This window comes from Miniopterus schreibersii (genome assembly GCF_964146895.1).
Source record: "Miniopterus schreibersii genome assembly, chromosome: 12".
Classification (NCBI taxonomy): Eukaryota; Metazoa; Chordata; class Mammalia; order Chiroptera; family Miniopteridae; genus Miniopterus; species Miniopterus schreibersii.
This window is the reverse complement of record NC_138112.1, coordinates 47,021,254-47,048,566: the sequence shown is the minus strand read 5'-3', so window position 1 is coordinate 47,048,566 and position 27,313 is coordinate 47,021,254. Positions and strand designations below refer to the sequence as shown.

At 42.5% G+C, this 27,313-nt stretch overlaps 2 protein-coding genes across 10 annotated transcripts in view; both read right to left on the bottom strand.

The window, feature by feature from the left end:
* Positions 1-1,071: 1,071 nt before the first annotated feature.
* NCR3LG1 (natural killer cell cytotoxicity receptor 3 ligand 1) lies at positions 1,072-14,260 on the bottom strand. The gene is made up of 5 exons (XM_081153840.1): positions 13,765-14,260; positions 6,682-7,029; positions 4,671-4,997; positions 2,486-2,812; positions 1,072-1,572 (listed from the first exon to the last, which is right to left on the bottom strand). The coding sequence occupies exons 1-5, from the start codon at positions 13,841-13,843 to the stop codon at positions 1,388-1,390; spliced, it is 1,266 nt and encodes a 421-aa protein (XP_081009966.1). The 5' UTR covers positions 13,844-14,260; the 3' UTR covers positions 1,072-1,387.
* Positions 14,261-23,333: 9,073 nt separating this feature from the next.
* Positions 23,334-27,313, bottom strand: part of NUCB2 (nucleobindin 2) — a 35,106-nt gene continuing 31,126 nt past the window's right edge. For all 9 annotated transcript variants that reach the window (XM_081155018.1, XM_081155012.1, XM_081155017.1 and 6 more), the window contains 3 exons: positions 26,869-27,039; positions 26,512-26,593; positions 23,334-23,768 (listed from right to left, as the gene is read on the bottom strand). In XM_081155018.1, the coding sequence (XP_081011144.1) occupies positions 23,761-23,768; positions 26,512-26,593; positions 26,869-27,039 (261 nt within the window). In that variant the 3' untranslated portion in view covers positions 23,334-23,760. The remainder of the gene's footprint in view (positions 23,769-26,511; positions 26,594-26,868; positions 27,040-27,313) is intronic.

The window sequence follows — 27,313 nt, the reverse complement described above, 5'->3', positions numbered from 1 at the left end:
ACTGACTGCATATACAACTATGGTCCCATGAGCTTAGAGTGGAGCTTAAAAACTCCTAGCACCTAGTGAGCCCTAACATTGTAGCACAACACATTATTCACATGTTTGTGGTGATGTTGGTGTAAACTACTGTACTCCCAGTCATATAAAAGTATATATAATTATGCACAGTGTGTAATACTGGATAATGATAATAAACGATTGTTACTGGCTCGTGTTATTACTGTGCTATACTTTGTTGTTGTTTTTAAATCCTCACCCGAGGATATGTTTTAATTGATTTTAGAGAGAGAGAGAGAAACATCAGTGTTGGAGGCAAACACTGATCTGTTGCCTCTGGTACCTGCTCCAACTGGGGATTGAACCCGCAACCTAGGTATGTGGCCTGACCAGGAACTGAACCCGCAACCTTTTTGGGTACTGAATGACACTCCAGCCAACTGAGCCACCTGGCCAGGGCCGTTTATTGCTATTTTAGAGTGTACTCTTTGTACATATAAAAATAAGTTTGCTATAAAACAGTATGTGGTGTTACACTAACAGCAGCCTAGTGTGTGTGTTAACTGCATCTCTTGATGGCATCATTTTCTCTTGTGCTTGATTTAGTTTCATATTGTTTTATAAATTATTGTTCCTGTATAGCCTGAATGTATAGGAGCAAGAGGCTATATGATCTAGGTTTGTGTAAGTACCATCAATGATGTTAACACAATGATGAAATTGCCTAACAACGCATTTCTCAGAATGCATCCCCTTTGTTAAGTGGCACATGATTATGTGTGTGTGAGTGTATCACATCTTCTTTTATCCATTCATCCATCGACGATACTGAATTTATTTCCATGTCTTGGCTATTGTAAATAATGCTGCAGTGAACATGGGGGTACAGATACCTTTTCAAGTTAGAGTTTTCCTTTCCTTTGGATAAATATGCAGAAGTGGAATTGCTGGATCATATGGTAGTTCTATTTTTAATTTTTTTGAGGAACTTCCATACTGTTTTCTATAATGGAGACACCAATTTACATTCCCACCCATATTACACAAGTCTTCCTTTTTCTCCACATCCTTGCCAATACTTTTTATTTCTTGTCTTTTTTATAGTAGTCACTCCAACAGGGGTGAAGTGATAATTCATTGTTTTAATTTGCATTTCCCTGATGATTAATGATGTTGAGCACCTTTTTATGTACTTGCTGGTCATTTGTTTATCTTCTTTGGAAAGTGTAAAATGGTTGAAACCCATTCAGTTAAAAAGATTGCTCCAATACAGAAAACGACAATCAAAATACCAATGATCCACTGGCGAAGCATGGCTCAGTGTTTGAGCATTGACCTAGGATCCAGGAGACTGCAGTTCGATTCTGGATCAGGGCACATGCGTGAGTTACAGACTTGATCCCCAGCAAGGGGCATGCAGGAGGTAGCAATCATTAATGTTTCTATTTCTCTCTCCCTCTCCCTTCCTCTCTCTGAAATCAATAAAAATATATTTTAAAACAACAACAACAACAAAAACAACCAAAAAAACACAACCAATGATGATGCTTGAGTCATTTCCAGTCTTAGATCCTGCAGAGAGAAAGAGGGGGCCAACGTTAAGAGGAAACCTATGGACGGGGGCCAAAGTGACCAAACAATCACTGCTAAGATATGTGGTTGTGTGTCATTTCTCTGTCATAGATATAACCACCAATCTTCTGCCACATGTCTTGTCATTCCTATCACATCCACATCCACACATCAAACAGTGGGGTTAGCATTTGCCAGAAATACACAGCAATATCGAACACCACATACCACATAGATATGCCATGCACACGTTCAAAGCTTCCACACTACTACACCATCTTACATCACTATACACTGCTATATATTGCATATCTGTGTTCCCTTAAAATTCATATGTTGAAATCCTAATACCCAATGTGATGGTATTAGGAAGTGAGGCTTCTGGGACATCATTAGGTCATGAGGGTGGAGCCCTCATGAATGAGATTAGTGCCCTTATATAAGAGTCCCTAGAGAGATCCCTCATCCTTGCCACCATGTAGGATACAACAAGAAATCTGTGACCCAGAAGAAAGCCCTCACCCAACCATGCTGGCACACTGAACTCAGACTTCCGGCCTCCAGAACTGTGAGAAATAAAGCTGTTGATTATAAGCCACTCAGCCTGTGGCGATTTGTTACAGCAGCTGGCAAGCTACCCATTCAGGTCACATAGCCCACTCAGATCACTTAAGCTGCCATAAGCTAACAGAAGTCCTGAGGACTATTATCACAACTCTCCACCTATTAGACCTTTCTGCCCTGGCTGAGGGACCTAGTTTGGACTGCTGACTCTGGGGCTGAGCTAGGCCAAATCAAGCTTTCTCTCCTTCCCTATTGACCCCCATTTTGGCCTAGATTAACTGGGAACCTGAGTGTTATGTTATACCCCCTCAAGGTGAAAAGCAGGGGAAATGTCTAGGAGGATGCTTACCTCTCCCAGCCAGGGTGGAGTTCCACCTCCAGGAAGTGGGCAAGGATATATGCCTTATCACACATAGGTAGGTGATCACATTGTGTTCCAGAGAGTGCTTCGGTCTCCTACAGTTAGTGATGTTAAATGTGCCAACTTCATTTTTGATGGCTGAACCAATGGTGATGTCCTCAGAAATCTCCAGGTCCTGGCAATTCTTCAGGGTCCATATACACGACATTATGTCAATGTCCTCTGGGTAGAACCCACTTGTTTTGCACGAAGTATGTTTGTCATCACTAGCTTTCACCACTGCTTGCTCTGGAAACACACTGGTGACTGGGGAACCTGCCAAGGGAAAGAAGTCACACTTTTTTTTTTTTTTTTTTTAATATATCTTTATTGATTTCATAGAGAGGAAAGGAGAGGGAGAGAGAGAGATAGAAACATCAATGATGAGAGAGTCATTGATCGGCTGCAACCCGGGCATGTGCCCTGACCAGGAATCGAACCCCGATCACCTGAATCCTAGGTCGACACTCAACCGCTGAGCCACGCCCGGCCCGGCAGAGGTCACACTTTGAGGGTAGGTTGGGACTAGCTTTTTATGAATTCAATGTCTAACCCATAGCAAGCCTTCAGAAAGGGTGAGTCAAGCAAATGGGATTCTGCTTAGCCTAAGTATTCTGGGTATGTTGATCTCAGTGCCAGCAAGGTGCTGATAAGCCATGACTTTGACTCTCACAGCCATTTTCTTAAGCAGAGTTTCTCATTTTTCTTTTTTTTTTTTTTTTTAATCCTCACCTGAGGATATTTTTTCCATTGTTTTTCAGAGAGAGTGGAAGAGGGAGAGAGAGAGATGGAATCGATGTGAGAGAGACACATCAACTAGTTGCCTCCAGCACTCGCCCAACCGGAGCCAGGGATCTAGCCTGCAACCAAGGTATGTGCCCTTGGTTGGAATCAAACCTGGGACCTTCAGTCCACAGGCTGATGCTCTAACCACTGAGCAAAACCCATCAGGGCTAAAGTAGTTTCTTAAGCCACCTCGTGTCATAGACACCTTTGAGAATCTGAGGAAAGCTTTGGAACACTGTTGTGTAGAGACTGCTAATTGCTGCCCATTTCATTCTTCAACAACACATCTAAGTTAAAGCTACATCTCACTTCAGCTGGTGTAACCACACATCTTGTCATTCCTATGACATCCACATCCACACATCAAACAGTGGGGTTAGCATTTGCCAGAAATACACAGCAATATCGAACACCACATACCACATAGATATGCCATGCACACGTTCAAAGCTTCCACACTACTACACCATCTTACAACACTACACACTGCTATATATTGCATATCTGTGTTCCCTTAAAATTCATATATTGAAGTCCTAATACCCAATGTAATGGTATTAGGAAGTGAGTCTTCTGGGACGTCATTAGGTCATGAGGGTGGAGCCCTCATGAATAAGATTAGTGCCCTTATATAAGAGTCCCTAGAGAGATCCCTCATCCTTGCCACCATGTAGGATACAACAAGAAACCTGTGACCCAGAAGAAAGCCCTCACCCAACCATGCTGGCACACTGATCTCAGACTTCCGGCCTCCAGAACTGTGAGAAATAAAGCTGTTGAGTATAAGCCACTCAGCCTGTGGCAATTTGTTATAGCAGCCCAAATACACTAAGGCATACACAAATCACCAAGACAAATCTCTTATTTCATACACACAAAGCATATTTCAATTCCATACTCTCCATGCCCCACACATACCCTATACACATCCCTGGCCCTTGCTTCCAAAAGCAATCCTCTCTCCCTCCAGCACCATCCCAGGCCCCATCTGGCACACCCAGTCAGCTCTTGCTTATCCTCAGGGGACATGGACAGGATCCTATCCCCTTTCTCCTAGCAACTGGCAAGCTACCCACTTCAGGTCACATAGCCCACTCAGATCACTTAAGCTGCCATAAGCTAACAGAAGTCCTGAGGACTATTATCACAACTCTCCACCTATTAGACTTTTCTGCCCTGGCTGGGGGACCTAGTTTGGACTGCTGACTCTGGGGCTGAGCTAGGCCAAATCAAGCTTTCTCTCCTTCCCCATTGGCCCCTATTTTGGCCTAGACTAACTGGGAACCTGAGTGTTATGTTATACCCCCTCAAGGTGAAAAGCAGGGGAAATGTCTAGGAGGATGCTTACCTCTCCCAGCCAGGGTGGAGTTCCACCTCCAGGAAGTGGGCAAGGATATGTGCCTTATCACACATAGGTAGGCGATCACATTGTGTTCCAGAGAGTGCTTCAGCTTTGAACGGCTAGTGATGCTAAATGTGCCATCTTCATTTTTGATGGCTGGACAAGTGGTGATGTCCTCAGAAACCTCCAGGCACTGGCGATTCTTCAGGGTCCATATATGCCACGTTATGTTAATGTCCTCTGGGTAGAACCCACTTGCTTTGCACAAAATATGTTTGTCATCATTATCTTTCACCACTGCTTGCTCTAGAAACAAGCTGATAACTGGGGAAGCTGCCAAGGGAAAGAAGTCATGCTTTGAGGGTAGGTTGGGACTAGCTTATTTTCAGTTCAATGTCTAACCCATAGCAAGCCTTCAGAAAGGGTGAGTCAAGCAAATGGGATTCTGCATAGCCTAAGTATTCTGGGTATGTTGATCTCAGTGGCAGCAAGGTGCTGATAGGCTATAACCCTGACTCTCAAAGCCATTTTCTAAAGCAGTTTCTTAAGCCACTTTATGTCAGAGACACAGCATCAATGGGCTGCCTCCTGCATGGAACCCCTTGGTGCACGGGACCACACCCAACCCACTCACACCAGCCAGGGCTATATGCAATCACTTTAAATGAATGGTCTAAGCACATAAACTAAGAGACTGAGATTATCAGAGTGGATTTTTAAAAAGGCTCAAATATGTGTTTCGACAAGAAATCCACTTTATATAGAGGACATAAATGATAATGGAAAGAGACTTGACTTGGGGTGGTGAACACACAATATAATATACAGATGATGTATTACAGAACTGTATACCTGAAACCTATATAATTTTATTAACCAATATTACCCCAATAAATTCAATTAAAAAAAAGAAAACCATTTTAAATATGAAGATCCACATAGATTAAAAGTAAAGGGATTTTCCCTGGCCAGTGCTGCTCAGTGGTTAGAGCATCGGCCTGCCGCAGCAAAAGGTTGTGGGTACAATTCCCAGTCAATGGCAAGTACCTGGGTTGCAAGTTCGGTCCCTGGCCGTGGTCAGGGTGCATGCAGGAGACAACCAATGGATGTCTTTCTCACATCAATATTTCTCTCTCTCTCTCTCTCCCCCTCATTCCCTCCCTTCCACTTTCTCTTAAAAAAAAAAAAAATCAATGGAAAAAATATACTCAGGTGAGAATTAACAACAACAAAAGTAAAGGGATTTAAAAAGATACACAATACTAGCACTAATCCAAAGAAAACTAGAGCAGCTTTATGAATTTCAAACTAGCCTTCAGAACAAGAAAAATTATCAAGGATATTAGGTAAAAGCTAAGGATATCTGAATAAAGTATGGACTTCAATTAATAAAAATGTATCAGTATTGGTTCATTAATTGTAACAAATGTACCATACTAATACAAAATGTTAATAATAGAAAAAGCGGTGTGTAGAGCCAGGAGTCATATGTAAACTGTACTATCTTTGCAATTTTTCTATAAATCTAAAACTGTTCTAAAAAATAAAGTTTATTAATTTTTTTTAAATCTTTCTAGGCTTTCTGTCAGTTGTAGAGGAAATGAATCTTAATATGCATCCCCACCCCCCAAATTAAGATGTGTAAAACATTCAAAGTCTTAAGTACAATTTTGGAGGGCTCATAAACATTGCCCCCATTATAGGCTGAATTGTGGCCCCCATCCCCAAATTCCTATGTTGAAGTCCTAACCCCAGTCACTCAGACTGTGACTGTACTTGGAGATAGGATCTCTATTGAGGTACTATTACATTTGTTTAGAGCAAAGGACACTGATGTTCAGCATGATTAATAACTTAACCCTAAGTTGTCCAGAAGTCCATGGAAGCCCAGGACTCAAACCCACATCTATCTGATTCCAAGGCCCTTGACCTAAACCTCTGCTCCACTCAGCCCATCCACATCTCTACCCCAAACTCCATCGCATGGGAACCATAGGACACTGCATCAGGTACTCACCCACAACCTCCAGAGAGACTGTTCCCTGGGCCTTCTCAGGAGTGATCACCACCTCACATCGGTACTCTCCTGCTTCCCACACCTGGACTCCAGGCAGCTGCAGTGAGGCGTCCCCCCTCTCCAGCCTCCTTGGAGACACGTAAGCTCCAGATCGGAAAGACTCTCGATGGTTTCCGTACAAGCAAAACACCATCTTCTCTGTTTTATTCATCTGATTCTTCCAAAACCAGACAACACCCACACTTTCGGGGTCCAGGTGTGACAAACCAGGGACCTTGCAGGAGATGGTGACATTGTCATTCAGCAACGCAGTCTGAACCTTCCCTGCCATCTCCACGCTCAAGGAACCTGTGGGAGGAGAAACAAGATGGCGGCGTAGGTAACAGCTGCACCCGCCGCCTCCCGCAACCACATCAAAATTACAACTAAAATACAGAACAACCGTCACTCAGAACCTCCTGAAATCCGGCTGAACAGAAGCCCCACAACCAGGGACTGAAGGAACACCAAGACCAGTAGGAGGGGCGGAGACGAGGGCGGATCGGGGCTGAATCGGGGCCTCAGGCCCACACCCAGTGCCGTGGGTTAAACCGGGGAGGGAATCTCGGCAGCAGAGGTTTCCCGGAGAAGGGAGGATTCCCAGCCCCACAGCAGGCCCCCAGCCCAGGGTCCCAGGGCTTGGAAAAGAAGTCCCCACAGCTTTGGGCTGTGAAACCAGTGGGAACTGTCCCTGAGGGACGCAGAGGCTATGGGAGCCCCAGCAGCTCCTCTCAAAGGGCCCGCGCACAGACTCACTCGGACGCTCCCTCTGAGCCCAGTGCCGGGCAGCAGCTTGAAAGGAACCTGGGACACTCGGGGAGGAACTAACCTGCCAGAAGTCAGGATGAGAGCTGGGGGGAGCAGCTTCCTCCCAGGCAGAAGGGCTAGCAGAGGCCATTGCTCATTTGGCAAGTCCTCCCCACAGCCGGCAGGCAGGCGCCATATTTGAATCACCAGCACCTGACTCACACCTTTGGCCCCACCCCCGTGATTCCAGGAGGCCCCGGCCCTCCCCACCTTCAGGCTCATCCAGGCCATTTCCAGGGGCTTTTCTATGCAAGTGGCCTCTTGAGCCTCACGATTAGGACTTTCCTAAAATCTCTCAAACAAGCAGCAGCGTGCCCCATAGGGCTTGATAAGTGGCCCAGGCCTGGCACTAGCGGCAGCCCGCATTGGTTCATGGCTTGGCCTCTCCTGGACAACACCAAGCCCAGCACAAACAGCAGCCAACTACGGTCTGCTGTGTAGCTCATGCTGGGTGGCCCTGGGCAAGGCACTGGCACAGGCTGACTTTGCACCTCCCAAAAGGCCCCAGAGACAGTGCACCTGGTGACCAGACTCCACCACACTGGATTACAACCCTACCACACCCACAAGTGACACACTCAAGGGGCACACTTGGTGAACACCAAAGCTCCACTGAAGTAAATCCTGCCCCATAAGGGTGTCTCCAGCACAGCAGCTCTCTGGCTGTAGTTGCAGCTGATCCTCACAGCTGATTGGCCTGGGAGGGGGTCAGTTCCTCCCAGTGACACCAACAGCAACCAAGGCTCAACTACAACAGGACAGTGCACATAGCCCACACAGGGGAGCACCTAGAAGGCCCAGCTCAGGTGACGGGACACCTACTACACAAAGCCACTCTACAAATTCCAAGAGACATAGCAGCTCTACCTAATACATAGAAACAAACACCTGGGAGCAGCTAAAATGTGGAGGCAAAGAAACATGTCACAAAGGAAAGAACAGAAGAAATCTCCAGAAAAGGAACTAAAAGAAATAGAACCAAGCAAGCTACTAGATACCGAGTTCAGAATTACAGTTATAAGGATGCTCAAGGATATTAGTAAGACTATTACGAAAATAAGTGAAACCATCAATGACTTGATAAAGTACCAATCAGAAATGAAGGCTACATGAACTGAAATGAAGAATGATTTACAGGGAATCAACAGTAGAGTAGAAGACGCTGAGAATCAAATCAGCAATTTAGAACATGAGGAAACAAAAAACACCCAACCAGAAGATCAAAAAGAAAAAAGAATCCAGAAATATGAAGATAGTGTAAGGAGTCTTTGGGACAACTTCAAGCAACCCAACATTTGTATTATTGGGGTGCCAAAAGGGGAAGAAAGAGAGCAAGAAATTGAAAACCTATTTGAAAAAATAATTATAGAAAACTTCCCCTACCTGGGGAAAGAAATAGACTTACAAGTCCAGGGAGCACAGAGGGTCCCAAACAAGAGGAATTCAAAGAGGCCCACAGTAAGACACATCATCATTAAAATGCCAAAGGTTAAAGACAAAGAGAGAATCTTAAAAGCAGCAAGAGAAAAGCAGTTAGTTACCTACAAGGGAGCACCCATACGACTGTCAGCTGATTTCTCAACAGAAACCTTGCAGGCCAGAAGGGAGTGGCAAGAAATGTTCAAAGTGATGAAAAACAAGAACCTACAACCAAGATTGCTCTACCCAGCAAAGCTATCATTTAGAATTGAAGGTCAGATAAAGAGCTTCTCAGACAAGGAAAAGCTAAAGGAGTTCATCACCACCAGACTAGTACTACATGAAATGTTGAAGGGTCTTCTCTAAGAAGAAGCTAATGAACAAAAGAATCTGATGAACTAAATAGATCCAGAGACATTGACCCATATAACAGACGATCATATTTCAGAGGGAAGAGGGAAAGGGGATGTAGGGTGGGAAGAGATTAACCAAAGAAGTTATATGCATATATGCATAACCCATGGACACAGACAATAATGGAGTAAAGGCCTGGAGAGGGGGTGGGAGTGAGGTGGAGGGGGTCAATTGGGGGGAAAAGATGGGACACCTGTACTGTCAACAATAAAGATAAATTAAAAAGAAAAAGAAACCTGTGGCAATAAGAAAACTCAGTTATGGGAGAACCATGGAAAAAACATAGGCCTTGTACTCTCAGACACTACCATGTAATTAAAAACAAATTCCCCTTTTTTTTTTTTGGCAGTGGGGGGTCTCATGTAAAGAGGCCCTTAGTCCATGGCTCCTTGTTAATCCACATAAGATATTCTTTTTCACGATTGCTTTGGCTATTCTGGGATTCTTACAATGTCATAGAAACTTTCAAATCAGTTTATTAATTTTTCCAAAGAAGTCAGCTGAGATTCTAATAGGAATTGCGTCTGATCTGTAGATCAATTTGGGGAGTACCGCCATCTTAGCAATGTTGTCGCCTAATCCATGAATGTGTTTCAGGGATGTGCTATGGACTGAATGCTTGTGTCCAAGCAAAATTCATAGTCCTCAGTGTGATAGTATTTGAAGGTGGGGCCTTTGAGAGGTAATTAGATCCTGAGGGAAGAGCCCTCGAATGGGATTAGTGCTCTTATAAGAGACAGGAGAGGGAAGAAAGAAATGATATCTCTCTCCACACCTGGGGAGATAGTAAGAAGGTGTTCATCTATGAGGAAGAGACCACTCACCAGGAAACAAATCAGTTAGCACCTAGATCTTGGACTTCCCAGCCTCCAGAACTGTGAGAAATAAATTTCTGTTGTTTAAGCCACTCAGTCTAAGGTATTTGCTATGGCAACCTGAGAAGATTAAGACAAGGTGCTTTTCCATATCACCTATTTAGCTCTTCTTAAATTTCTTTCAACAATAGTTTTATAGTTTTCAAAGTATAATTTTTGTGCTTCTCTTGTCAAATTTATTCCTAAGTATTTTATTGTTTGATGGTACTGTAAATACAACTGTTTTCTTAATTTTATTTTCAGATTGCTCATTGCAAGTTTATAGAAATAATATTTGTTCTTTTTTATTTCCATTTCCCTCCCCCATCAGGCAACCAATCTAAGATATTTAATAGCTACATTTTTGTTCTCTTTAACACTGTCTTGTTTTGTTTCTCAAACTTGTAGAAATGGTATTGAGTTATATGTCACTGTTTCTCCTCTTGGCACAATGCTTTCTAGATTGATCCACGCTGCTATGTGTACAGCTAGTCTTTTGCTTGAACTTGCTGCCCAGTTCTCCATGGTGGGCATCCACACCTGGCTCATCTACAGCCCCCTGATAGACTCCTAGACTCCCGCAGCTCCACCACCACCACTTGGCATCCCCCAGCCTATCTGGGCCAGTCTAATAAATGTCAAGTGATGTCTTATTGTTGTTTTAACTTCTATTCTCTGGTTAGTAATGACTTAAAATACCTCTTCATATGCCTTTCAGGCTGTTGGTTTTCTGTTAAACTGAAATATATCCAGCAGTGTTCCCAGAAAAAGTGAAAAGACTCCTTCACTTGCTGAGCTGTCTGCAAACTCCTAATTGTCGCTCCGAGCTCTTACAGGTCAGTGTGAGGGCCTTCCTTGCTGCCTACAGAACACTGGAATGGGCACGGAAAGGAAAAGGCCTACGTGTCTGTTGTTCTCAGCACTCAGCTAGGCTAGAAACGGTGGCACCTGTCCAGAATTACCACAGGATGGGAAAAAGGGGGGGACATCTCAACATGGACAACTCTACAGTGAAAATGAAGGAATGCCTGAGAATCAAGGAACACAGAGGCCATACACAATATGCAGTTGAGCAATGAGGAGATAAGAAGAGACTCTGACAAGACGGCTAGGGTAGAGGATGAGGTGAAGAAAACCAGCGGGCGCCCAGCGGGTGTGACTCAGTCGTTGCGCATCCACCCATGCACCAAGAGGTCACCAGTTGCATTCCGGTCAGTGCGCAGGCCCAGGTTGTGAGCTTGAACCCCAGCAGGGGGTGTGCAGGAAGCAGCCCATGGATGTTGATCTTTCTCTCTACATGGATGTTTTATCTCTCTCCCTCTCCCTTCCTCTCTCTAAAATCAATAAAAACATATTTTTAAAAAAAAAGAAAGGAAGGAAGGAAGGAAGGAAGGAAGGAAGGAAGGAAGGAAGGAAGGAAGGAAGGAAGAAAGAAAGAAAGAAAGAAAGAAAGAAAGAAAGAAAGAAAGAAAGAAAGAAAGAAAGAAAGAAAGAAAGAAAGAAAGAAAGAAAGAAAACCAGACAGAAATTGAGGGGAGGGGAGGGTATGTGGATGCAAAAGAGTTTACAGGACCCCTTCCACCCCGGGGGCCCAAGGGAACTCAGGGGTGGCTGGAAAAAAAAAAAAGATTTCCAAGGAGCACAGCCTGCTTGATGATGTGGCTGGAATATTTAGGCCTATGTCCATTTCACGTAAAAAAATGAAGCCCAGAGCAGGACCCAGGGAGCCCTGAGCAGCGCCGCCGCCGCCGCCGGCCTCGTGACCACAGCGCGGGGGAGCCGCAGCTGCCGCCGCCCACTCCAGTCACTTGTCGCGGTCACCGTCACCGCAAGCGAGAGCAGTGAAGCCCGGACGCGGCGGCCGTCCCCACCCTCCGCGCGGCCGGCACCAAGTCAGCCCCACGGGCAGCCCCGCAGGGAGCCGCGCCTGCCGGCAGACACAGGTCACGCACCGAAGGGTGGGAACAGAACAGTTCCAGTGTAGGAAACGGGTGCGGCTTCATCAGCGGTTCCCACCTGACTACAGGCGGAGAGACTGGGGGGTCGACCACAGAATCATCATCCCCGCCCCCCTTCTCTCCTCCTCCCCTCCCCCCTCCCCCCCCCCCCGCAGGGAGAAGGGAGGGACGGTGCGACCACCTGGGTGCGGGAGAACGAGGCCGAGCAGGGAGGCGGAGTAAGTATCCGGGAACTCAATTCCGCAGGGGCCCTCCTCGCCAAAGACAGCCAGAGGGCGGCCACGAGGAAGATGAGGAAAAGCAAGGAGATGAGACCCAAGGTCGCAGCCACCTCAGGGTCGCCCGGACGCGGACTCCGGGAAGAGCCGCCGGGCCACCCACCTGCGGGCGCGGAGACCCGGCGGAGCGGGCGGAGCGAGCGCAGCCTCGGCCTTCCCGCCTCCACCCCGTGGGTTAAGTCGTCCGAGAGGAAGAGAGAGTGACATCCCTGCGGTAAGAAATGAACGAAAGATTGGAGCTGAAGACCTAAGTGCTTGCTTTTTGCCCGTTGACCAGATAACTATGCAGCATGGGATTTTTATTATTTCTATCTAAAGACGTCTCTTTTTGGAAGCGACAAACGTGTTTTTTGAGAGAGAAAAAAAGCCTTGTATTTCTCAATACACCTTTAAAGGTCTTTAAATTGTTTCATATCTGGTCAAGTTGAGATTTTTTAAAAAATATATCTTTATTGATTTCAGAGAGCGGAAAGGAGAGGGAGAGAGCGCGACAGAAATATCAGTGATGAGAGGTCCTTGATCCGCTGCCTCGCTCAGCCGGGCGCGGTGGAGCCCGCAACCCCGGATCCGGAATGAGTGAACTGCGACCGCCAGGATGAGCCCGCAACCCCGGATCCGGAATGAGTGAACTGCGACCGCCAGGATGAGCCCGCAACCCCGGATCCGGAATGAGTGAACTGCGACCGCCAGGATGAGCCCGCAACCCCGGATCCGGAATGAGTGAACTGCGACCGCCAGGATGAGCCCGCAACCCCGGATCCGGAATGAGTGAACTGCGACCGCCAGGATGAGCCCGCAACCCCGGATCCGGAATGAGTGAACTGCGACCGCCAGGATGAGCCCGCAACCCCGGATCCGGAATGAGTGACCCCGCCGCCGGACATGCTATGATTTTTATGAACCTCATTTTTAATTTGTAATAAAAGTTTACAACTTGATTTTTTTCAAAACAGTCAACAAACTGCAAGCACCTGTTGATAAAGGTCTTAAATAATAAAAAATAATAAAAATAAAAAGTATAAATAAGGAGGTGAAGGCGTGTTCACAGTGGTGTATGGGAAAGTTAAAAAAAAAAAAGTTCCATAACCAAAAACGGGGCAGAGAAAGAACCTTTCACTGTCACCACTCACCCACTCAGTAAAGCCCTTAGGAAAAGCCTAGACGACTCGATTCACTGATAGCCAGGTGGTGGCGGAGGACCGCGGGCGGCGCCCCGGAAGGAGCTGACCAGCGAGGGGGCCGCGTAGCCGCGACCACCCCCAACCTCCCTCGCGCTTCTGCCCGCACCCCCACCCCTCCCCGCCGCGGTCTTACCCGCTCTGAGCGGCAGGAGCCACAGAAGCAGAAGCAGCGGCACGGAGCAGCGGCACTGAGCACCCGGGGAGCCAGTCATGGTTTGGGGGGGCCCCCCGTTCCGGCCTGCACCCGCCGGGGCCTAGCTTCTGATTCTAAAACGTCGCGGGCGGGAGGAATCCTCGCCGGGCGACAGCGTGGTTCTCACCAGAGCGCTCTTTGGGCGCCCCGGAGATCTTCCCGCGCTTCTGCAGGTGTGCACGGGTGACCCGCGGCTAGCTTCCAGCAGCGCGGTTACTAGCTGATCTCCACGCGCCGGGAGCGGCTTTACCGGCGTCGTAGGTGCCAGAAGTCGTTCTAGGAAGTGCGAGGCGGTTTGATACCGCCCGTGGCGGGACTCAGGGCGACGCGCCGGGTATAGTAACCTAGGATTCCTCTCAGGACCCGTCCCAGCCCCCGCAGGGCTCGAGAGGCTCCAGCTGCAGGGTGTGGCCCAAGTGATTCTCTCTCTGACTTCAGCCGCTGCCCTGTAGTGTGTGTCATCGACCTCATACAGGAAAAACGTCAGGGGTCCAGATGATTTCAAGAGTAGTTTTATTAAAGCTGGGGACAGTGAAACAAAGGAAGGACTTAGGGTGCAAGAAGCAACAGGAGAGAGCCTAGGCGGTGCTCTGCTTTGGCTCCCTAGAAATGTCACAGAAAGTAAGCGAGCTAAGGAGGGCTGCTTTTAGCTCGCTAAAGTCAGAGAAAAGGGGGGCCTTGGAGACTGGTTCATTTACAGTAGTTATTGAAAAACTTTGCCCGGCCAGGCGTGGCTCAGCGGTTGAGCGTGGACCTAGGATCCAGGCAATCGGGGTTCCGCTCCGGGCCAGGGCACATGCCTGGTTGCGGGCTGCAGCCGATCAATGACTCTCTCATCATTGATGTTTCTATCTCTCTCTCTCCCTCTCCTTTCCTCTCTCTGAAATCAATAAAGATATATTTTTTTAAAAAAAACAAAAAAACTTTCACGTATAAGTGGACCCGCACAGTTCAAACCCGTTTTGTTCAAGGGCCAAGTCTAGTTAGAAAATGACAGAGCCAGGGTCCTAACAACCAGTTCCCCAGTATTTTCCACTACACCATTATCATGGATTCTCTGCCACTGTGATATCTTCCTATGAAATGGTTCTTGAATTTAAGTGGAAATACATGTTTCCTGCAGGTTACACAAACTCTGGTGTGTGCATGCATGTAGCTATAAATCCTCTGAAGTGACATCTAAAGGCTTATAGAAGAACCTTCATAACATTAGTCAGGTTTCCTCTCCAGTGTAGATTCTCTAATGTTGATAAAGGTCAACGTGATTTTCCACATGATTTATTGGCAGTTTCCAAATTTGTTTTCACATTAGGATCACCTGGAGACCTTTTGAAAATTCCAAAGTCCAGACCACACTACCAAAGAATGAAATCACAGTCTCTGGAGATGGGACAGAGACATCAGTATTTTTTGAAGCCCTCAGATGATTCCACTGTGCAGACACCCTGGAAACCACTGTGATTTCCACTTCAATCCTATCGCTGGAAGATGGAAGCAGGTGGAGAACAGAGTCTGGGAAATCCTGGAGAAGGGGTTCATTCATGGGTGAATGATGATCTCTAAGGCCCCCGGACTATGACTCTGTAATGTTAGTGTTTTGCAAACAATCCATTCTTTCAACATTGTCAAATTTGTCTTTCGCCCCCCAAAAAAATTATAATAAGTATTACATATTGTTCTGATTTTACATTTAATATAATTAAAAATGAACCTATACAAATGACTAGACTAATACTTTCCAACAAAAATTGCACTGAAAGAATTTTCACAACAGATAGTCAACAAATTCAAATATAACAAACTTGTATAGTCTCTGTATCTTCCTGATTATCAAGTTAAAATCCAATTATTTCTTTGTAGTTTAAAAAATAGTCCAATTATCTACATAAGCCAAGAAAAATTAAGTACACTTAAGACTAATAAAATTTATTTCCAGAGTTTAAAATTAACAGAACATTTATGGCCACATATTTACAAAAGATTAAATCTTTAATTCAACATTTAAATAGGAAACTTTTCCAAAATTCCCCCCAAATTAGTAACAAAAAAGCAAGTGGTCTTTAAAATCCTAACTTTAAAATAGGACATAGCCTGGCCGGGCGTGGCTCAGCGGTTGAGCATCGACCTGGGATCCAAGTGATCAGGGTTCGATTCCCGGTCAAGGCACATGCCCAGTTGTGGGCTTGATCAATGACTCTCTCACCATTGATGTTTCTGTCTCTCTCTCCCCCTTTCCTTTCCTCTCTCTGAAATCAATAAAGATATATTTAAAATAATAATAATAAATAAATAAAATAGGACGTATACATTATCATTATTAAATGGTTTTTATAACATAATAAATATTTTTTTAATTTTTTAAAAAATACGTCTTTTATTGATTTCAGAGAGAGGAAAGGAGAGGGAGAGAGAGAGATAGAAACATCAAATGATGAGAGTCATTGATCAGCTGCCTCCTGTATATTTCCTACTGGGGATGGAGCCCACAACCTGGGCATGTGCCCTGACCAGGAATTGAACGCAATCTCCTGGATCATAAGTTGATGCTCAACCACTGAGCTGTGCCAGCCAGGCTAACATAATAAATATTGGTAAAACATGGATTAAGCAGCACTGGTTTTCTTCATGAAAACAAAAAGCAATAATTAAAAAAATTGTTTTTCATGTTTAAATTCCAGAAGACATGTTTTCCCGAAGACACGGAATAACTAATGGTCTTCCCTCCAGACCTATTTTAGGCACAAGCTTACATATAAACACATGTATTCTTTCCAAAAATATGATATTTCAATTAGAGTCTATATTAATTGGTATATACACAGATAGTTTGAAAGACACAAGGGCTTATTATGACTTTCATGTGTGTTGATGGATGCTGGACTGTTCTAGGGTGTCCCGCGACAGATGACCACCAGAGTTTGTGTTTGAATTTTGGAGCCTTTATTAGCTGGCCAGCGGCTACAGTTGCAGCGTCTCACCCATGTAAGAGCCGAACTGCAGCCCCGACCCTCAGTTCTTCTCTCACTTTATGCTCAGTAACCACAAAGGCACTGCAGTAAAGGAGTTTCCAATACTTTGTCAGACTGTCAGCTTTTGGTACAGGAAACAAGGGCGGACCTTTAGCAACACAAAAGGAACGATTTAAACAATTTCTTACAATGAGTAATGGGGTTATGCTTGGCCGGAGTGTGACTGGTTTCTATGGGAACTTAGGGAGAGCGGTGATTATTGGGCTAGCTTGTCGGGCCTTGTCCTGTACAGTAGGGATCTTGCTCTACCTTTACTGTTAGTTCCTTAGGTATATTCTTCTGGCCATTGTGGCCAGACAGGACTAACAGCTTCAGAGAAAGAAACACCTTCACTGAAAAGGGGCTCTGTCCACCTTGGCTGCAGTATTTCAGCCTCCATTATTTCAGCTTCCATTCTTAGACCCTGAAACTAGATAGAGAGGCGCAGACAGAACTATCTGGAAGTCACCAGAGTCATCACAAAAGAATGAAACAGTCCCTCTAGGCATTAACTGGCTTCAAAATGTTGTCCTTAAAGTAAAATACTTAGTCTCCATTTTATCTTTTATATAAATCTTTTGGAAATTAATGCTGTTTTATAAAGTCACATCTACATCTTAATTAGTAATACAACAAACTCTCAGAGATAAGATGGCTAGTTCTGGATTTCGAGGGCAGGGGAGAATTCATTTGAAAAGCCTGGTAATAAGCCCCATGAAGCTTGTGGCTATGAAACTTAATGGTGCTACAACATCCTATATCCCTCAGAGCTTTCTCCAGTGATTAGGGAGGCGCATTAGAAATACAATAATGGAAAACTCAGTACAGAAGTAGGAAAATGGGAGAGTACATAGAGAGGAAAGAACTTATTAAAACTCAGATCATCCAGGCAAAAGTGATGAAGAAACAATAAATGATGCTACTTCTCTTCCAATCAGAGATTGCTGAATTCATGTCCTGGTCTAGTCAAACAAATTTTTTTGCTTTATTAACAACTGTGAGATAGAAAATGTCTGCTGGGGTACACAACGTATTTTTTAAACTATTATTATTTAAGGAGGGTATTTAAAAAGCTAAAGAATTGGACAAGGGATATTCATCAGAGTTTCACTCTGTCAAAGGGAAGGAGTCAGGAGTCAGGGATTCCACCCATGAGCTACAAATTTTCTTCAGGGTTAAAGGCCCTTTCCACAGTGCTCAGAAACCACTCTAGGAATGACTGCCTGCTTGTCTAACTAGTTCTAGAAAAGCTAACTTTTCTGCAAATGTAGTTTTGTTTAGGCCAAGATCAACCTTGAATCTCAATGAAACAGACTATGAATGTCAGAGTGAAAATACTTACACATCAAAGGAAAAAGAAATGCACAGGATCAGAACTCAGCTAGAAAAAATTTAGATATAAATTCTGAGATACATTACTCAATGCTATAGCAAAAGAAGAAATCACTACACAAAGATGACAGCTTTCAATTGTGTCTGACAAAGATGCTTCAATACTATCATAAAAATGTTTAAAACATCAAGGGGCATGGCAAATATATTTTTTAAATGAAATTATAAGACCAATACTCTAATAAGGAAATAATTACAAAGAATCAAACCCCGAAACAGAAAGGATAAAATTCAAAAGTAAGACAAATTCAAATCACTTTAACAATCAGAGGGCAATTAACTGACAGCAAAATAAGTAAAGCAACGTGGTACAAAACAAATACAGCCTGGGCTGCACACATGTTTCATACTCCATCCCTGAGGAATCTAGAATGAGGGCAGGGATTTCATTAAGTGATAGATACTCTCATATCACTAAAAGTGAACATTTAAAATGGACTAAAAGTGAACAAAAATAACATTTTAATACAATGATTCATGAGGGGATGGCAAAGAGAACTTGATGAAGCTTTACTTTTTCTCTCTCAATTTTAAAGCACTCAGACAAGTGATAGCTTTAAAATCATGGGGAAAATAAATCATTACTCATTTAAAAATTCCTTGGAGTACCAAAATTATAAGAATTGTCAAATAAAATGTTTTAACATTTTAATTCATAATCCTAGAAAGTCTCGGAAACCATCTTAAGGATAAAACAAAAGGGAGTAAGAAAATTGGCACAGGAAAAGTCAAATCTATTGCTTGCTATAGATTATATACAATTATAAACAAAAGAAAACTTGTTTACAAGCATGCAGAGCTTTGAAGGCAACCAGAAGGGTGAGAGTGTAAAGAACACTGTCAAGGGCAGCTGACAACCAAGCTGGTACATGACATTGGTCATCGAGAACGTGACTGGCATCAATTAAACTGTATACTAAAAGCTCTACAGTGGAAACTGTAGAAGTCTGTAAATATGACATATAGTTGTTTTTCTACATAATTCTATAGGCCATATTTAGAAAAAAAAATCTAAATTCCTAAATTAAATCAAAGGTTTTGTTGGTTTTATTTTGCTTTGCTTTTGTCTGAATAAACAGGTTGACATGCTGGTAACCATAAATCCTAATTTTTCAATTTGGTGTCTTTATCACTTGCTGTAGCTGTTTGTTCTGGTTCATTTCTTAAATGGTTACTAATTCATAGCTAACTACTCACTTAAAAAATAAGTTATAACATGAGTAGGAGAGATTGGAGTCCTACTAAAAATACTATGTTTAAAAAAAAAAAAGTAAGGAAAAAAACAATTTCTTTCCAATCTCGAACCTTGAAAGCAAGTTGTCATTCCAGTCTTCCATTTTATCACCCACAAGGAACTAAAGCGTAAACTTTGCATTTTACACAATACACCTTAATCTCTCAATTCTAACAAAAATAAATGAATTAAAGTATGAAGTTAGAGGCACCAGCGATGAAGGATGATGGTGGAATTCTCTAGCAGGTTTTCAGGAGATAAAAATCTTGCATGAAAACAATGAAGCTCACCATCTAGCTCTGGCTCTTTTTTAATTTCTTCTTGATTGTCCTGCAGTTATAAAACAAAGATTAAATTTTAGACACTAACCAGAACTAGGTTTGTCAGTATTTCAGCGTAAAGAAAATACTTTTCTCACCTCCTCCTTTACAAAGTTGGCTATCTTAAAAATCACATTATCACGAAACACTAATATTTTCTTCAGACTTGCCTTGTGAAAACCAGTTTTGAATTTAGGCTCATAATAATAATACAAATCTGTTCAATTAGCATAAAAATCATGCTGTTGTGAACAAAACTCGGTTAAAATAAATGTATAGCCATGTCTCAAAGGATTTTCACTGCTATTTCTAAATTGCAGCTCTCATTAATGAGAGTTAAATATTATAGTGGATCATCATCTTTCAAAATAAAATTTTAATTATACAGACCTAAGTATACTATAAAATTTACATGCTTCATGAAAATTCATATTTGAAACAAAACCCCAAATTACTAATACATACCACTAAGTCAGCTAAACCAAAGACTAATATCTAAAGGGGTATGAAGGAGAATGGTATAAACTAAACACAGAACAAATACTTTCTAACAGAGCTGGAAAGAGTACTATTAGCCACTTTCTAAGAAATAATATTCGGTCATGAATGCCTAATACTCACAGAACTGGAATTCCTTATGTCCATAAATAATTTTAAGCTAACAATTCTTTTAAAAATAATATAAATTATAATAATTTGCTAGAAACTGTGAGGTATGTCTAGATTAATATCCATCCATTATTTATTCATGCCAAAAAAGCATTTTAAGAAATTTCTGTAAGTTCTCCTCCAACTACTTTCCAATTTAACCATAGTCCACCATCTAAAAGAGTTTACCCTAGGAAAATCCCTGTCTTATCACAGTTTCTGGGCACAGATACAGTAATAAATGAAAAGATATTCCAGACCATTTTTTAAATGTTTCCTACAATTTAAACAATAAAGATAGGAATTCTTCTACATCCCTCAAAAATGAAGCATCACTCTATTGAGTGATTTTTGTGGAGGTTTTTGAAGCTAAATATAAGCAGAACATTTCTAGATTGCTATATTTAATTTTGGAATCCATGACTTAAAGAAAAAAAATTCAGAAGTATGTTTGGAGGAATATGCAATAATTATTTTAAATTTCATAAAATGAAAAATAAGAATTTAAAAATTATTAATGTTAAGAGAAACAATGTAAAATTATGAGGTGTTACAGTGGATTGGTTCACTTGAAAACCTTAAACACGTATTCCTGTACTACAGAGGTAGGGAAGTTAAACACTATTATTTCCCAGCCTCCCTTGCAGCTAGGGTTCTAGGTCTGATTGGTCCAACAATCATATGCACTCACTTGACACTTTCACTTGGAACCGAGTTACACGGGGAGAGAAGCAGCACATGAGGTATCCATTTTTGCCAACACAGAGCATAGCAGTGGTAGTGTGGTTCTGGAGCTGGCAACTGTTCACATCTTCCCAATCCAGCAGGTAGCTTCCCAATGTGGCAGGCAGATTCTTGATTATTCCAAAAGCAGCAGCTTCTTTGGCAGCCCTCTCTTGTGATGTAGTTCCTAGAAGCTCAGCCTAGGTTCTGTTTCTTCAGCCCTCTCAGATTCTGTGAGCCATCCATACCCCTTACTCAATCCCATTTGGTTTAATAGCTAAAGAAGATTCCATTACCTACAACCAAGAATCTTGACCTATACAGAATTTGGTAGCTAGAAGTAAGGTACAGCAAGTAAAAGGATCTTCAATGTGAAGTGGGCTGAGTTGAGGAGGTAGGGCTTTGGGACATGAGACTGAAGTTAGGGTATCAAAGAAAGTGGTGGTAGAACTTCAGAATGCTAACATGTGGGGCTAGCTCTGCCTCTTTCGGCAAAGTCCTGTAAGACAGGTGCAACTCGGGATAAGGTTGACAAGTCTGCAGAGATGAAAAGGTATATAGCTTTGCTGAGGGAATTGTTCTCTGCCTACCAAACAAATTCACAAAGGCCTAAATCTGGAGCCCTGAAGAACTGAAAAAGTCAACTACCATACTCCATAAGTAAAGGTCCTGAGGAAGCTGCTAAAATTTCCTTAACCTTTTTCAAGAACCTTCCCTTAAGAATTTTCTGCCAAGTAATGGGAGCCATTCTAAAGAAAAAGATCAGATAAAAACTGTTGTCATCCCATCCAAGTCTATATATAGTGTAAAGTGCTCCCAATAGATGCTATTCATTTACGATCCCAGAGGAAAGAGAGAACACAGAAGCAAGTAAAGATGGGTTCTTTGTTAAAAACTATACCTTGACAAGATCTTTCTGGTTACTCATGATAATAATTGAAGAAAACAAACCAGAAACTTACTAAGTTTTTAGGGAACTGATTTGCCAAAAAAATAAAATAAAAACCCTAAACCTGCAATGGCCTGTAACTATCTAAAACAATCCCTGAGCCCCCAAACCCAAAATAATAGGAAGTGAAGTACTAAGACAGTCCAGCCTCCAAGAAGGGCACCCTTTCCAATTCCCACTTGGATGTGTACTTAAAAATTAATGAACAATAAAGTCTTCCTAGAGGGCAATGCCAAGGGCCCCTGAGGACATTAGACAAGGGAGTTACTCCCAGAAAGGTGAATCAGGAATTGTCTGGTGAAAAAAACAGGGAATATATTTATGGACAGAGCAGAGAGACCTTGTAATGGATCAGTGACTGCTATGTTTCCCATTTTCTCCTTTTTCAAAAAGGTTGCTTTTATTTCAGTTATCCTGTACCTATTCCACCATTATGCATATGGTACCCATGGGGCAGACACCTGCGTTTTAGTTTGTAGATGGCCAGAGATATCATGGTATTTGAGCAATATGCAATAATGGATGGGATTTGGGTGGTTTCCTTCTGAGGTGGTGGAAGTGAGTGTTTTCTGTTTTAGAAGAGTATACATAGATATTTAGGTTGCCAGCAGGCTGTCTGGGTTAAAATTAAAAGTTGCTAACCAAACACTCCCTCTTCCCATCTTCCTTAGTTAAAGAATCCTAACTTTTAGCCGGTCACATTGCCACAAGGATTTCTCAGCTTCCCTAGCAGCTAGATGGCCATGTGACTCAGTTTGAGCCAATGAGATGTAAGTTCAAATGCTGTGTGGTTCTCCAAGAAAATTGCCTCAAGGAAACTGACTCAACTGGAGAAATTTCCTTTTCCTGCCCTTCCCTGCTGCCTCCAAAAGCAATCTTGGATAGTAAGGATCCACGTAGGTTACTTAGAAGTAACTTGAGGATAAAAATCATGTACTGAGGATAGTAGAGCAGAAAGATAGAAACCTGGACACCACCTGCCTACAGATTTCTTTTATATAAAAGGGAAAAACTCCTATTTAGCTTAAACCACTGTTATCTTTGGTTTTTTGGTTATATGTAGCAAACCTGACCTTAAGTGATAGAGTATAAAGCAAAAATATGAATGACAAATGACCTAAAGTGGTAGCAGAAGTTATTCAGTAGAAGGATTTCTAGCAGCTAAGGAAGCTGAAAGCAGGAAAAAGTTACCAAGGAACACTGGGGAATACGATGGTCTTCGCAGGAGAAGAATTGTGAATGGCAGAGACTTTTATTGAGAGAGGGGATGATAAGCACCCATAAAAGAATATCTATCTTCATGAATAAGTGAGAGCAATTTATTTTAAAAGCAACAAACAGCTTTCTCACTTAAGTAGTTACTGATAGTTTCATTAAATTATGGCCTACAGCCACTTGATTAAATCACTACAGGAAAACAAAGAAAGAAGGGGGGAGGTATGAATGTGAAGGCAGTTACTGAAGTATTCTTCCTGGTTCTGGTGGTCTTCAATCTTTAAATATCTGTGTCCCCCCCCAAAAAATGTGCTCTCACTTAAAAATTATCTTCCTTTATTCCATATATGCTTTAAAATATTTATTGAGTAGAGAAAAAGGGAGGTAAAAAGATGGCACAGATGTTGATTTTACAGTTTTCTTCCAAGTTCTGGTGGACTTCGGACTTTAAATGACTGTTCAAAGAAAAAAATATATATTCTCATTTTAAAGATATCTTCCTTTATTTTGAATCTTCTTTTATATATAATATTTGTTTTTTAAAGACATTTAGCTAATCATAGATTACAATTAAAAAATATGATTGACACAGACGAAATTCAGGAGCTCAGAAACACACACAGCAGATCCTTCATTCTACTTCTAAAAGATATGATGGCAGACGCCAAAACACTATGTGAAATCTGGGAATTTGACCTCTTGTCTTTACATTTTGGGTGATTAGGCAGCATGCTGGCTTTTTTTAGTGTGTTTGTATGAAGAATAAGGGCCTTCTACATAAATCTTCCCCAAAAAATGGATCGGAAAAGCCAAGGTCTGCTCGTCAATACTGCACAACCTTTAGTCCAGAACAGTTTAGGAAACTGAAAGATACATTTGAAAAGACCATGTACTCACATTGGGTTACCATAGCAGCACTTACTTCATCTCTCAACCTGATGGGTTAGTAATAAAGACTCAGTTCAAGAACCAGCGAAGCAAAAGGAAGCAGCAGCAGCTACAAACTCAGCTAAATCTGGCACTAGAAGCACCGAACCAAATAGTTTCAGTGAAAGAGGCAGAAACCCCTTACCCATTACTTCTACAAACACCATGAGTCCCAGCATTGTGAATGCCTATGGCCATAAACCACCTAAGACTTCTGGTATCAAGCACCCTGGGGGGCCAGTGCCTCTGTGTGGAATGCACCATGGGATTCTCAGCTTTGTGATCTCCAGCAGATATGTCTGGGTGTCTGATCCTCCTTAGGCCTCCATTCCCTATGGCATAGATCAGTTTGCACAACTATATGACTTACTTGGGGATGATCACCCCAGCAGTCTAGATCAGTACCTCTTCCCATAGTGCCCTGGTTGAGGGGGTATGGCTGGGACTGGTCTCCAGTGTGATGGATGACACATCCACAGCTCTTGAGAAAGGTCTGTGACCCAAATCTTGCCAACCTAGAGACATTTCCAAATACTTTTAATGGGTCGACTCCAGTCTAAGCAGACCAGTTATTTATTTTTTTATATAAGAAGAAATCCCTCTACCTTTCATCAATTGCCTGAAATTTCTGTCCTCTGAGTCTCCTGAGCCAAATTTCAGTATCAAGGACAGTCACTGATGCCTCTGGAAGAAGCACAAGCCAGCTAGCTTTCCTTGGGTCCTAGCCTGTCCTGATTGAGCTTAGCACCATAAAAGAAAACCAGCTAAAGTCAATACTATGTAAAAATTCCTGCCCCCCAAAGGACCATCTTTATTTCTTACAGACACAAAAAAGAAACAGCAAACATTTAGTAGTATGACATCAGCAAGATTGGTGGACTAGGAGGTCCCAGTACTTGTACCTCCAGAAAAACAATGATTAACAACCACTTACTGATGAAAATAGCTCTGAGAGAGATCTGGAGTACAATGCAGGAGCTAGAGCAACCTAGTGGAGCACGGAAATCAAAGATGCCCACAAAGAACAGCACAGGCAGCATTTTACCTATGTCAGCCCATCCCCCACTCGCACAGAGCTTTCTGCCAAAAGGGATACATACCCTCAGCTGTGGCCTCCCCCTTTGGAGGAAAAGGAGAACAAAAGACCCCAGCAGCTTTCACCACCAAGGACCCAAGCAGTCCCCGTGGCTGTCAGAGACACCCAAAGTTTTTAGCACTAAGGACTCCCACAGTCTTTGCCTATGCTAATCTCAGCTGATGGAGCTGCCCAGAATCCACGCCCCTGAGTCCCCCAGAGAAGGAGCCAATGCTGTGACCCAAACCACAGTGGCCCTGGCCTAGTACATGCACACCCACACCCTCGACGGTTAGGTGTGAATAAAATGGACATTGATGGGGTTTTAATACAGTACTACCCAAGGTGATGCAGGCCAAAAGTACCCGCTACCAACACCTCAGGATTAAAGAGCCCCAAACGAGTCTGCTTTATTTATCCTGGTTTGGAGACATTTTGAAAGCCAAGATTCAAAGATTATGGTAAGAAATCTGACCTGCAATTGCTTCGAGCAATGGTTAGGGAGATGAATCAAGATGAAGACTGACAAAAGTACCAGGGTCTCTTGACTCGACCCCTCACTGGGGATTCAAAGCCTTTACACCACAGTAGGTAAAATGGTCAGGAGGTAAAGAGAAGTTTCCGGGCTCACTGACATGGCAGCCCCACGAACTGTGGTATCAAAATCCACTGTCAAAGCCCTAGCATGGGCTACAATTAGACTGACAGAACATAAAGGTTGCTTTCCCAACAAAAGGTTCAATGGGATTATGAACATTGGAATGTTTAGACAGGTTTATGCAAAAAACTTGTATCTTCTTTATCTGTTTTATGGGAATGGATATCCTGTCTGGCTGGGGAAGCTTACCCTATCAAGTGTTGTAAAACCAAAACTGTTAATAAAGTCAGAAAGGAGGCTATAAGTTAAGAAAAAAATTTTAAAAATAAATAAATAAAACATGTTCTCTGATAATATCAATAATTGATTAGAAAGAATGATAATGTTGAAATAAATCACCATAAATATGGTTATCAAATTATATAGCTTTTGAAATGTACAGATGCATAAAAACTTTAAGGACTTCTATAATGCAAGGTTCTCTGTTTCCACAAATATATAGAAAATAGCATAGACATTAATAATTTGAAATTATATTTGCAATAAATGTGGATTTCAATTTATTTTCTTAAACAAATAATCAAACAAAATTACATACGTGGCTCGAACTTTGACTCTCTACCAGGGCCTGATGGAGAAATTTCTTGTTGTAACTTTTTTTGTTCCATCTGCTGTACGACCTGGGGCATGGAAAAAGAATGTTTTAAAAGGAAGTATTATTTGACTTTCTCTGATATGTGTGACCTCTAACAAATCACAACAGACTAACTGAAAATTATTTTCCAAAATGAGATAGTTAAATTCTAAAATTTAGATTAATATTCAACAAAGCAGTTTTAAAAATACCAAAATTTAAAATACTATAGCTAATAGTACATTAAAATATTACAACACAGGCTTTTAGCAAAAGGCCCAAAATCCTTTTTAATGCCACAATCCTTTTACAAAATACCACCTGATGATATTCCAGCTTCTGAGCCTGGAGTTGGTCATGCTGACGCTGCAGCTCTTCCTTTTGTTTCTGAAGCTCATCAGCTTTTTTCTTAAGTTCATTTTCTTGTACAGAGATAAGGTTTTCATATTCTTTCAGCTCTTCCTCTGTGAAGAGCTGTTGCTGATCTAATGTCTAGAAGAAAAGAAGTGAAGAAAGAGTAATCTTAGAAATACACCCATAAGGTCTGAGTCAGCTTTAAAATTCTATGATTAGCAGAGTACAACAGGATATAGTATTATACCTTTGGGATAAGAAAGGAGGGGAAATAAGAAAATGTATATTTATATACTCATCTGAGCCAAAGGAAAACCTAGAGACTAATGAGACTGTTCACATACAGAACAAGGGAGGAAAGTGGGTAGAAAGGACCAAGGGAATGAAGGGAAGGAGATCACACTCCTTTGAA